The sequence below is a fragment of the Corythoichthys intestinalis genome, chromosome 1, assembly GCF_030265065.1.
Source record: "Corythoichthys intestinalis isolate RoL2023-P3 chromosome 1, ASM3026506v1, whole genome shotgun sequence".
NCBI classification, from domain to species: domain Eukaryota; kingdom Metazoa; phylum Chordata; class Actinopteri; order Syngnathiformes; family Syngnathidae; genus Corythoichthys; species Corythoichthys intestinalis.
In genome coordinates, this window is record NC_080395.1 from 73785609 (window position 1) to 73797965 (window position 12357).

The 12357-nt window shown below is 41.0% G+C and overlaps 1 protein-coding gene across 5 annotated transcripts in view; it reads left to right on the forward strand.

Annotated features, from left to right (window-relative positions):
* Positions 1 to 12357, forward strand: part of large2 (LARGE xylosyl- and glucuronyltransferase 2) — a 131557-nt gene that overhangs the window by 98937 nt on the left and 20263 nt on the right. For all 5 annotated transcript variants that reach the window (XM_057839131.1, XM_057839122.1, XM_057839140.1 and 2 more), the window contains one exon: positions 4980 to 5258. In XM_057839131.1, coding sequence (XP_057695114.1) covers positions 4980 to 5258 — 279 coding nt within the window. The remainder of the gene's footprint in view (positions 1 to 4979; positions 5259 to 12357) is intronic.

A 12357-nucleotide genomic window follows, 5' to 3' on the forward strand; every position in this document is an offset into this window, starting at 1 on the left:
CTTTCATAGTCTCACGTCGCACGTGATAAAGTTACTCTCGAAGTTACCCTGCTAAGCCAGAAAACCGGCTTCGTAGTATAGGCCACAGAAGTTCAGTGAGGATCTCTGAATGATCCAATGTTGTCCTAAATGACCGATGATGATAAATAGAATCCACCTGTGTGTAATCAAATCTCCATATAAATGCACCTGCTCTGTGATAGTCTCAGGGTTCTGTTTAAAGTGCAGAGAGCATTATGAAAACCAAGGAACACACCAGGCAGGTCCGAGATACTGTTGTGGAGAAGTTTAAAGCCGGATTTGGATACAAAAAGATTTCCCAAGCTTTAAACATCTCAAGGAGCACTGTGCAAGCCATCATATTGAAATGGAAGGCGCATCAGACGACTGCAAATCTACCAAGACCCGGCCGTCCTTCCAAACTTTCTTCTCAAACAAGGAGAATGTCACGTCATGGGGGAGTTGTCACGTAATTTCCTGTTTTATTTTGAAGGCTTCACCCTCTTCATAGTTGCATACTTGCCCTTCCTCTTGTCATCTAATTACCTATTGTTTCCACCTGTTCCCAATTACCTTGTGTGTGTATATAATGCCCTAGTTCCCCTAGTCTTGTGCAGAAGTGTCTTTCTACCAAGGTCAGTCACGTCAGCCTCTCGCCATAGCTTGTCATAGTGATTCTGAATATTATCCTCCTCTTGGAGCGCTTTGTGTTTGAGCCTTTTTTTGATCTTAGCCATCTTGACTTTTTCATCCATTAGGAGTGTTTTTAGTTTTTGCCTTTCCTCCCTTTTGGAGTGCGTTTTGTTTGAACTGTTGTTGCCCTGACTTAATCCTCCGTTGGAGAGCCTTTTGTTTGTATTTTTTCACATCCCCGCATGTCAGCGGAAGAACCTCTGTTTTCAAAATAAAGTTTTTTTGCCTGAACCTCCGCGACTGAGTCCGCCTCATCGTCTCGGCCTGACAGAGAAAACTGATCAGAGATGCAGCCAAGAGGCCCATGATCACTCTGGATGAGCTCCAGAGATCTACAGCTGAGGTGGGAGAGTCTGTCCACAGGACAACAATCATTCGTACACTGCACAAATCTGGCCTTTATGGAAGAGTGGCAAGAAGAAAGCCATTTCTCAAAGATATCCATAAAAAGTCTCGTTTAAAGTTTGCCACAAGCCACTTGGGAGACACACCAAACATGTGGAAGAAGGTGCTCTGGTTAGATGAAACCAAAATTGAACTTCTTGGCCACAATGCAAAACGATATGTTTGGCGTAAAAGCAACACAGCTCATCACCCTGAACACACCATCCCCACTGTCAAACATGGTGGTGGCAGCATCATGGTTTGGGCCTGCTTTTCTTCAGCAGGGACAGGGAAGATGGTTAAAATTGACGGGAAGATGGATGCAGCCAAATACAGGAACATTCTGGAAGAAAACCTGTTGGTATCTGCACAAGACCTGAGACTGGGACGGAGATTTATCTTCCAACAGGACAATGATCCAAAACATAAAGCCAAATCTACAATGGAATGGTTCAAAAATAAACGTATCCAGGTGTTAGAATGGCCAAGTCAAAGTCCAGACCTGAATCCAATCGAGAATCTGTGGAAAGAGCTGAAGACTGCTGTTCACAAACACTCTGCATCCAACCTCACTGAGCTCGAGCTGTTTTGCAAGGAAGAATGGGCAAGAATGTCAGTCTCTCGATGTGCAAAACTGATAGAAACATACCCCAAGCGACTTGCAGCTGTAATTGGAGCAAAAGGTGGCGCTACAAAGTATTAACGCAAGGGGGCCGAATAATATTGCACGCCCCACTTTTCAGTTTTTTATTTGTTAAAAAAGTTTAAATTATCCAATAAATTTTGTTCCACTTCACGATTGTGTCTCACTTGTTGTTGATTCTTGACAAAATATCTTTATGTTTGAAGCCTGAAATGTGGCGAAAGGTTGCAAGGTTCAAGGGGGGCGAATACTTTTGCAAGGCACTGTATATCGAAGTATGATGCTAGTCTTTTAGTCTAAGTGGCGGCCGCCATATGTAAACAGAGCTTTTCCGGTGAAAATTATTGTCAAAAAAGGCTTAAATCCCTGAATTCTTTAGAGATATCGACGTAAAACAGTCTTGATTCCTGGTTAAAAGCAACAACAACAAAAAACGTGCAGTTAGCATTGATTTTACATTACTGTTCAAAATTTTGGGGTCGTTTCGACCGCAAACTTTTGAACTGAATTGTACATAATGAAAAATCCCATATGATACACTACTGTTTAAAAAGGCTTTTCGGGTTGAATCAATTGTAAACACATATAAATGCTGTATGTCTGTTTGGATTTGTCATGCCTAAAGGAAAAATAAAGAAAGAAAAGTTTGGGGTCAAACCGACCCTAAACTTTTGAACGGTAGTTTACGTAAATATGTCGAAGTATGATGCTAGTGTGTTAGTCAATGTGGCGGCCGCCAAATGTAAGTAGAGCCTTTCCGGTAAAAATTCTTGTGAATGAATGCTTAAATCCCTGAATCCTTTATAGATATAGATGTAAAAAAGTCTTGGTTAAAAGCACAAAAAACGGGCAGTTAGCATTTATTTTCCATAAATATGTCGAATGTGCTACTCGTTAAGTCATTGTGGCGGCCCCCTCAGTACAACAAAGAGCTTTTTGCATTGAAAATTCTTGTGAATAAATGCTTAAAACCCTAAATTCTTTATTGATATGGACGCAAAACAGTCTAAATTCTTGGTTAAAAGAGCTAAAAACCGCGCTGTTATGTTGTTTCTCCCATTGATTTTTTTTGCAACGTTTCAAAATGCATGCATGGTACGAAAAATATGATTATTAATTATTAATATGATATTACCTTTAATCCTCGAACAAATCACTTCTGAGACGATCCTTCCTGTTTGTATGTGGTGCAGTTTTTGTACTTTTTCAACCTAAATCCGGCATTGGATTGCTGCATGGGTTGACTAACTGTGACCGACTGCGAATAACTGAAGCGGACTGTAGGACGGCCCCCTACTTAAAGGCAGTGGCTGACGTATGTGACCCGTCAATACAATTACGAAGTCTATGCATTAACCTAATGCTAATGCGAAAGTGAATGCTATGCTAACACTGTGAGTTACATTTAGTGTGTGATTATCACTCAGCAGAGACTTTTAACGGCTAAAGCAACATTGCATATTCTCTCTGGCCAAGAAATCAAATCTTACAGTGTGTGCAAGCCTGCATGGAGACAGGAGACGATACACTGTTGAGTCGGGGAAGTAACTACACATAAAATGTCACAGATTGTGAACATTTGTCGGAAACTATTGCGCATTTTCGTCGCATCTTGTCTCGTCAGACAAAAACTGACATACTTCTCGTTATGTTTTAGTCTCCCAAAACACGTTTTTTAGCTCGTTATCATCTCGTCATCGTCATGAAAAAAGTGCTCGTTAACGAAAACAACACTAGTGCCAGTGAAACATGATGACTCAATGCCAGCCTTTCCCAGTTCAATTTAATTTAATGTCTATTGTTGTCATTGGCAGTGAATGAGTTTAGGGCTACAAGTAAAAAAAAATAATCCATAGGAATAATGATTAGGGGTCCCTGATCCGATCATGTGATTGGCAATCGGACCCGAGCACGTCATTTTTAGAAGATCGGAATCGGGTGAAAAAGATCCGTTTTTTTTAGGATATACAGTATTTTTTAATGTAAAGTCTACAAAGCAACAAAGATGTACAAGGTTATCGTCAAAAGAAAATGATGTGTTTTTGTACTACGCAACATTTTCAGAAGATTGGAATCGAGTGGGAAAAGATTTTTTTTTAAGATTTTGTTGAATCACGACAGAGCAGCAAACTATGGACAAAGATAATGTCAAAAGAAAAAAATGTATGTTTTGAAATAAAGTATGAATTGAATTAACATATTACCGGGAAGTGATGCACAATAATACATTTTTCAACCAATACCAATAACCGATCATTTCCTCCTCATTCCAACAGATAACCGATAATGTCAAGCCGATAATTCTATTAAAAGATTTATGTAAACTTTTAAAGTATACACAAAAGAAAATATTACTGTGCAAAAATATAATTTATTGCTATTTTTTTCAACATAAAATATGAACAAGTATTCAATTCCAACATCTAAATAATGACAGATCTGCCTTGGGCTGCATTCCCAAACAACCCGACTATGTATTGTCACAAGCCCTGTCCATAGTTTAACTTAGTTTGTGTTTACAATAACTTTAGCATTCCCGCTAGCAGCAGCCTCGTATTCGTTCCAAAAATCTTTGTGATGCAGTTTTAAATGGATGCTGGGTTAGTGGTTTTGAATGAAGACGCTTTCTTTCCGCCTCGTGGAACTTCTGCGGTATGTTTTGCAGATGAAGAGAGCGTCGTTTTTTTTTAGTAACAGCCGCCATAATATTCAACTACTTCTTGTCGTGTAACTCCGCCTCCTCAACCCCTCCCCTTACTCAGGGGCTTCAGAGAGGGGAGGGGTCGAGGAGGCGGCGTGCTGAATTCTTCGGTTGCGAACATTTGGAGGCTAAATCAAGTATATAATTATCGGATTGCATTATCGATTGAATTTTTTTATTATCTGGATTATCTGTGTGACGTCATAATTGCCATTATCGGCCGATAATTATCGGTGACCGATATTATCGTGTATCTTTATTACCGAGGTATCGGATCGGTACTCGTTATCGGCAGATTCTCAAAATAAGGTGACGCTAACTCGGTGCAAAAATATGTGATCGGGACAACCCTAATCTACAGTATATAAAATATGTTGCATTGATTAAAGTAAGTGCTGTCGTAATAGAAGAGTATATCGCATAATAAGTCTAGTACAACACACCTACTGTATTCTCGCCAGTGCTATTCCATACGCACACATAATGTGATTTTACTAATATAGCCAGTTGTCAAACATCTGTCTGGACAAAGTGTGGCCTTATCTGTGTCACTTAAAGGCTGCAGATGCTGGAGGCCATTTGCAAGCATTGGGAAGGACCCATCAGCCTGGCGCTGTACATGTCTGATGCAGAAGCTCAGCAGTTCCTACGCTTTGCTCAAGCCTCGGAGGTCCTGAAAAAACGTAAGAATGTCGGCTATCACATTGTTTATAAGGAGGGCCAATTCTACCCCGTCAACCTGGTGAGGAATGTTGCCATGAAGAATGTAAACACTCCCTACGTTTTCTTGACGGATGTGGACTTCTTACCAATGTATGGTCTCTACAATTATCTTAGGTAAGACCTGATGCCCTTCAATCTATTTCAGGTGCTTGTTCACAATGAAAGGATGAATGATTGGTAATTTCACTGACCCTCTGGGTTGTGTGGTGTGTTTATTTGTGTTTACTTCTATTTTTAACTCTATAATTTACAAAGCAGGAAGACAATGGATGATCATTTTACTTCAAATTGCATTAGATGTTTTCATTGGATTTTTCAGCAGCTGCCGTGATTGTTACTGCCATAGGACTATCTGATCTCTTTACACTATGTAAATCCTTAACAGTATTCCCCCAAAGTAGTTCAGGTTTAATGCTGTGTTAGATTTGAAGCTAAGTGTATGTACTCTTAGCTTAGCAAAACTGCAAAAACACACCTCCTTAAAAACTAGTTAAACTCCTTCGTTTTCAGTGTAAAGCCTGAGTTATTCTCCTGCATTGCGGTGGCGGCGAAGTGACTACGGCGTCAATGAGCATTCCATAGTTCTGCAGTGAGGGCGTTGCTCTGTAATTCACTGCCAAGCCACCAGAGGGGTGTGGCGTTATGTTTGTACGGTTTTGCGGCATGCTTATTGACTTCCTCTAGTCTAGTTTAACGGAGAAAAAATAAACAGTGCAAGATGGAACGTTTGAATGAGGATCTTCAGCTCATCAACATTGAATAAATGTTGATGATACAAATGCTGAGGCGCAGGCGACGCAGAAGAATGTTTTGAGGCTGTCTGGCCGACTTTTGATGCCACACAGAGAGTTCCAGCCTCGGGTGGAAACCAGCAAACTGTGGGGGCTAGCTTCAAACTGGCGTCGAGCACTGCGTCAAACGTTTTGTCCGAGGTCTGAAAATCCCTCCGGCCCGATTTGTTTGCAGTGTCCTACAACCAGCCAGTGGGAAGCCATAGCAGTTTTCTTGCGGCTATGGAACTTCCCAAACTGCATTGGAAACCTTGATGTTAACATTATCATAAAAGCACCGAGGCAATCCCAATCAGTGATGATTAGGGGTGTAACAGTACACAAAAATCTCGGTTCGGTACGTACCTCGGTTTTGAGGTCACGGTTCGGTTCATTTTCGGTACAGTAAGAAAACAAAATGCAAAATATAAATGTGCTAGTTGTTTATTACACACTTTTGTGCTTTCAACAATAGGAACATTAGCCTATACAAAGCTAGAATTCTGCTCAAAAATAGAAAATACAATATTCTGAAATGTAGATATTTTGAAAAACAAAATAAAAATAACTTTGGCTCAGACTTTTTCTTTAAAATAAATATCTGATGTGCAAAATTGAACAGTTGCAACACTGAAGTGAAGAGTTGTTCCATCTATATTCTTTTTTAATTTGAATTCCCCACCCAGAGGGCCAACCATCTTCCATGTTAACATTTAACCGTTACCCACGCTGCTCACTGCACTTCTGAGTGGTGTGACGTTTTTGTTATCTTTTTTGAGACTGTCAGACATCTGATCGCCGCGTCCACCAGCTGGCTGCCTCCCCTCCCAACGTGGCGTACTCTGATTGACGCCGGACGGGCTGACGACGTCACCGCTGCTGACGGGCCACCCGAACTAGCCGCTGTCTGAGATGTATCCATTATGCAGCGCTTTGTTTACATTTGACGCAATAACGACACTTGCTTTACGGCAGCTAATATGATACACGGTAATACGGCTCTGGGTAATACTATTAGGCTGTTGTTTGAGCTTGCATACCGGCATGTGTGTTGTATTGTGCCTGAGTCTTGTTAACCAAATAAAGGCAGCGTTAACAAGTCATCTGACCGCTCGTCATTTTATAGTCAACACTCAGAGTTCGCAACTTCGCATTTGACAGCATGCGTGCCGCGTACCTCCTCGCCAGCTGTTTGCTCGCTATTCATTCACCTGTGCATTTGATCGCTATTTTGTTACACTCCCGCTCTTTCGGTGAGGTATTTTGTGTTCATTCGTTATTGGATCATTTTTGTTCACCACTTTAAATAAGAGCACCGCAGTAGTAGAGGTAAACTGTCGTTTTCGTTCAACCCGTTTTGTTTAGTGTAGAAGCCAGGGTAGTGGCTGTATTGTTTTTTCTTTTTTACGATCAGGGTTTACTTAGCGGGTGGGGTTCAAGTGTAGTTTCATTTTGTTTGTTGTTTTGGCCTGGGCTTACGCTGAAGCCAGCTTCTTCCGCATTTTGTATATTTTGTTCATTGCGAGTTCCACTTGTGTGAATAAATTTGTGTCCACTTGTAACTTGTGTGCGTGTCTCGTTTTATGTTACGCCCTTTGCAGCCGTCCGTGGGACGTAACAGTGGAATTATGGGAAGCATGAGTGGGCATTCCGCGCTTGCATTAAATGCGTCAAATATTTTAACGTGATTAATTCAAAAAAATTATTTACTGCCCGTTAACGCGCTAAATTTGACAGCACTTTACATTTCGTCAGAAACGCGTTTGGTACGCCCCCATACCAAACCGAGCCGTACCGAACACCCCGAACCGAAACGGTCCAATACAAATACATGTACCATTACACCCTTAGTGATGATGTATCGAGTGTGAACTGTTTGTTGTGGAAAATTCAACATCAAAACAACTCTTTTGACACCAAACCTGTGCTTTATTCTTCATATACAATGGCGGTGATATCGCGCTGAACAGGAAACAACAGTCTGACCGGACCAATCACAGCCGATTTCCACCACGTCATATGCGTCGACGTGACGCCAGGTTTTAAAATTCAATAGGTGCACATCAGGCTACAGCGCAGGGTCATAATTCGGGTCTTCCTTGACAGCGCAGGTCTGACGCGGAAGCATAACTCGGCCTTAAATCTTCTAGAAATAAGTCAAATTAGCCTATACATCTATAAGTTGGTCATTTTTTCCTAAATCAAGAAAGATTTACTTTCAAATAATGTTTTAAATAATATCTATTCTTGAAATAGGAACATTCCTGACATTTCAAAGCATTTTTATGATTAAATATACAAATGTATTGCTTAAAATAAGTCTGTGAAGCTTATTTTCAGCTAGCTATTTTTCTTATTTCAAGAAATCTAAATGAGTAAAAATTTATCAGAAGCACTGGCAGATAATTTCACTTATTTCTACCAGCTTTACACTGAAAACAAATGAATTTAAATCATTTTAAGGAGATGTGTTTTTGCAGTGCACGATAGGTACAGACTAAAGGTAGATTTATGCTTCTGCGTTGCGGTGATAGCTTACCCACGCCGTTAACGCAGACCCAATTTCCGACCCTACGCCGTAGCCTGATGTGCATACTCCTCCATAAACTCCTGACTACGCGCCATGTAAACGCGTCAGGATGTGAGCGTCAAAGGACTGTGATTGGTCCACTCGGAACGTTGTTCCCTGTACAGCACATCAACGCCACTGTTTTCAAACATTCGCAAACATTTTCCGTGTCGCCTACGCTTTAACATTTGTACGTATGAACAACATTTATTGTTCAATATTGATTAGCTGGAGCTGCAAATACACACGTTCCATCAATGACCGGAGGAAAACTAAGGAATTCGACAAGCCCCTCAAAACAAAAAAATAAAGACAAAGCCACTCCCCTCTAGTGGCATGGTGGTGAAATACAGAGCAACGCATTCCCTTGACGCAAAACTTTGAATGCTCAATAATGACATAGGGTCTACGCCGTCGCTCAGCCGTCACCGCAACGCAAAAATATGATTTACCCCAAAAGGGCTGTTTACATGGTGACGCTTCAAGAATATGACAAAATTGGTTCCATTTCCATTCGAATGTTGTCACAATTCCGCGTAAAAACGAGTGGTATTCATTAGAGCGGTCCCGACTAGTCGACATAGTTGATGTCATCGATGACGTAAATCCGTCGACGAGTGCAACATCCCGCCGCCGGTTAATGAATGGTTAAAAAAATATATGCGTGGAAAGTTCAGAATGTCGGCCGCTCAGTGTGCAAGCGGGGAAAGCGGCACAAAGCCCAAAAAAGCGCACCAGCGTGTCCAAAAGATTGACTTATTTCAAAGAGACAAAGGAGGGTACACTGTTGTGTCCTGTCTCTTCAATGCCAAGCTTGGCTGCATGTCGGCCGTGAATAAACACCTACGCTGTCACCCAGTTGTAATTTTCGAAAACGACAGGAGTAAGTCCATCTAACTAACTAACGGCATGTTTTTTTGAGGTTGCTTAGCCTGTCGCGATTTGCAATGAGTCCATTTATCGCACGGCAAATAAAAATGAGGGCGGTAATTTTCACGGCTGTGTTTTATCGCTGTGCGCGTGTGTGCATACTAGGCCTGAACGATATTGGGGAAAACTATTGCTGCGATTTTTTGGGGGGTTTGCGATATATTGCGATATTATATTGCGATATTAAAAAAAAAATTATATGTATTTTTTTTCCAAGATAATTTCACAAGATGACTTAAATAGCTGTTTGGAAAGACTTTAGATCACCACAGTGTACAGTCGTCCCTTGTTTTTCGCGGTTAATGGGAACCAGAACCCGCCGCGATAAGTGAAAAACCGCGAAGTAGCCCACCCCCCTATTTAAATTTTTTTGTGTGTGTGTGTTTTTTGTGCCCAATGTATTTATTCAGGTTTAGCATTGGAAAGAGATACAGTGCCTTGCAAAAGTATTCGGCCCCCTTGAATCTTGCAACCTTACGCCACATTTCAGGCTTCAAACATAAAGATATGAAATTTAATTTAATTTTTTTGTCAAGAATCAACAACAAGTGGACACAATCGTGAAGTGGAACAACATTTATTGGATAATTTAAACTTTTTTAACAAATAACTGAAAAGTGGGGCGTACAATATTATTCGGCCCCTTTACTTTCAGTGCAGCAAACTCACTCCAGAAGTTCAGTGAGGATCTCTGAATGATCCAATGTTGTCCTAAATGACCGATGATGATAAATAGAATCCACCTGTGTGTAATCAAGTCTCCGTATAAATGCACCTGCTCTGTGATAGTCTCAGGGTTCTGTTTAGAGTGCAGAGAGCATTATGAAAACCAAGGAACACACCAGGCAGGTCCGAGATACTGTTGTGGAGAAGTTTAAAGCCGGATTTGGATACAAAAAGATTTCCCAAGCTTTAAACATCTCAAGGAGCACTGTGCAAGCCATCATATTGAAATGGAAGGAGCATCAGACCACTGCAAATCTACTAAGACCCGGCCGTCCTTCCAAACTTTCTTCTCAAACAAGGAGAAAACTGATCAGAGATGCACCCAAGAGGCCCATGATCACTCTGGATAAACTGCAGAGATCTACAGCTGAGGTGGGAGAGTCTGTCCATAGGACAACAATCAGTCGTACACTGCACAAATCTGGCCTTTATGGAAGAGTGGCAAGAAGAAAGCCATTTCTCAAAGATATCAATAAAAAGTCACGTTTAAAGTTTGCCACAAGCCACCTGGGAGACACACCAAACATGTGGAAGAAGGTGCTCTGGTCAGATGAAACCAAAATTGAACTTCTTGGCCACAATGCAAAATGATATGTTTGGCGTAAAAGCAACACAGCTCATCACCCTGAACACACCATCCCCACTGTCAAACATGGTGGTGGCAGCATCATGGTTTGGGCCTGCTTTTCTTCAGCAGGGACAAGGAAGCTGGTTAAAATTGATGGGAAGATGGATGCAGCCAAATACAGGAACATTCTGGAAGAAAACCTGTTGGTATCTGCACAAGACCTGAGACTGGGACGGAGATTTATCTTCCAACAGGACATTGATCCAAAACATAAAGCCAAATCTACAATGGAATGGTTCAAAAATAAACGTATCCAGGTGTTAGAATGGCCAAGTCAAAGTCCAGACCTGAATCCAATCGAGAATCTGTGGAAAGAGCTGAAGACTGCTGTTCACAAACACTCTCCATCCAACCTCACTGAGCTCGAGCTGTTTTGCAAGGAAGAATGGGCAAGAATGTCAGTCTCTCAATCTGCAAAACTGATAGAAACATACCCCAAGCGACTTGCAGCTGTAATTGGAGCAAAAGGTGGCGCTACAAAGTATTAACGCAAGGGGGCCGAATAATATTGCACGCCCCACTTTTCAGTTTTTTATTTGTTAAAAAAGTTTAAATTATCCAATAAATTTTGTTCCACTTCACGATTGTGTCCCACTTGTTGTTGATTCTTGACAAAAAATTAAAATTTTATATCTTTATGTTTGAAGCCTGAAATGTGGTAAAAGGTTGCAAGGTTCAAGGGGGCCGAATACTTTTGCAAGGCACTGTACATACAGGTTGACCCAAAAAAAAGTTTACACTCAGTTGACTGCTTGTTTAAAAGCCATTGAAACATATCTAAATAGGTTGTCATGCTTAAGTGATTCATTAAGGTCACTCAATGCAGCTGGTAATCTCTCGTCTCTACAATTCCTGTGCTTCTGCTGAAAATGAAGAAAACTTTAGCTGTACCTGAATTGCTGCGTGCTGGTCTGACACCTACTGAGATTGCAGCAAATCTGAGAATATCCAGATGTGCAGTCTACAAAGTTAAAAAGAAGCTGAAAGATATTGGAACAGCCTCACGAAAACCTGGGTCTGGAAGTGCCGATCTGTGCGGACCAAAAAGTTGATTGACAAGGTGATATGTGGCCACCCCAGAGTCCAGATCTCAATCCCCTGGATTATAGCATATGGGCAACTGTGGAGGACAGTGCCTGTAAGAAGCCACAAACTTCTGTGGCAGCCTTGGAGAGGTAAAGAATAAGATAAAGATAAAGAAGCGTTCCGCAGGCGCCTGGAGGCTGTTGTTACACTTAAGGGAGGACACATTGAAAAATAGAGTGTACTGTACATGTTCTTTACAATAATGTATAATTTGTGATTCAATTCTAATTCTAAGCTGAATAAACATGGCATTTAAGTTGCGTTATGGCAGTGTAAACTTTTTTTTGGGTCACCGTGTATAAGACATGTTTTTTTCTCACCTCCTCTCCCCAACTCCCCCCCCCCCCAAAGTGATTTAAAAAATGTATACAAATAAATGGTTTTTCAAATTTCATAATTATGATAAGTTTTAAACATAACTGTCCAACCAAATCATTTTTGAACAAGAATAAAGTACTGTAGCAGATAAATGCTTGGCTTTATTAAATGCTTCTGTTTATCTAC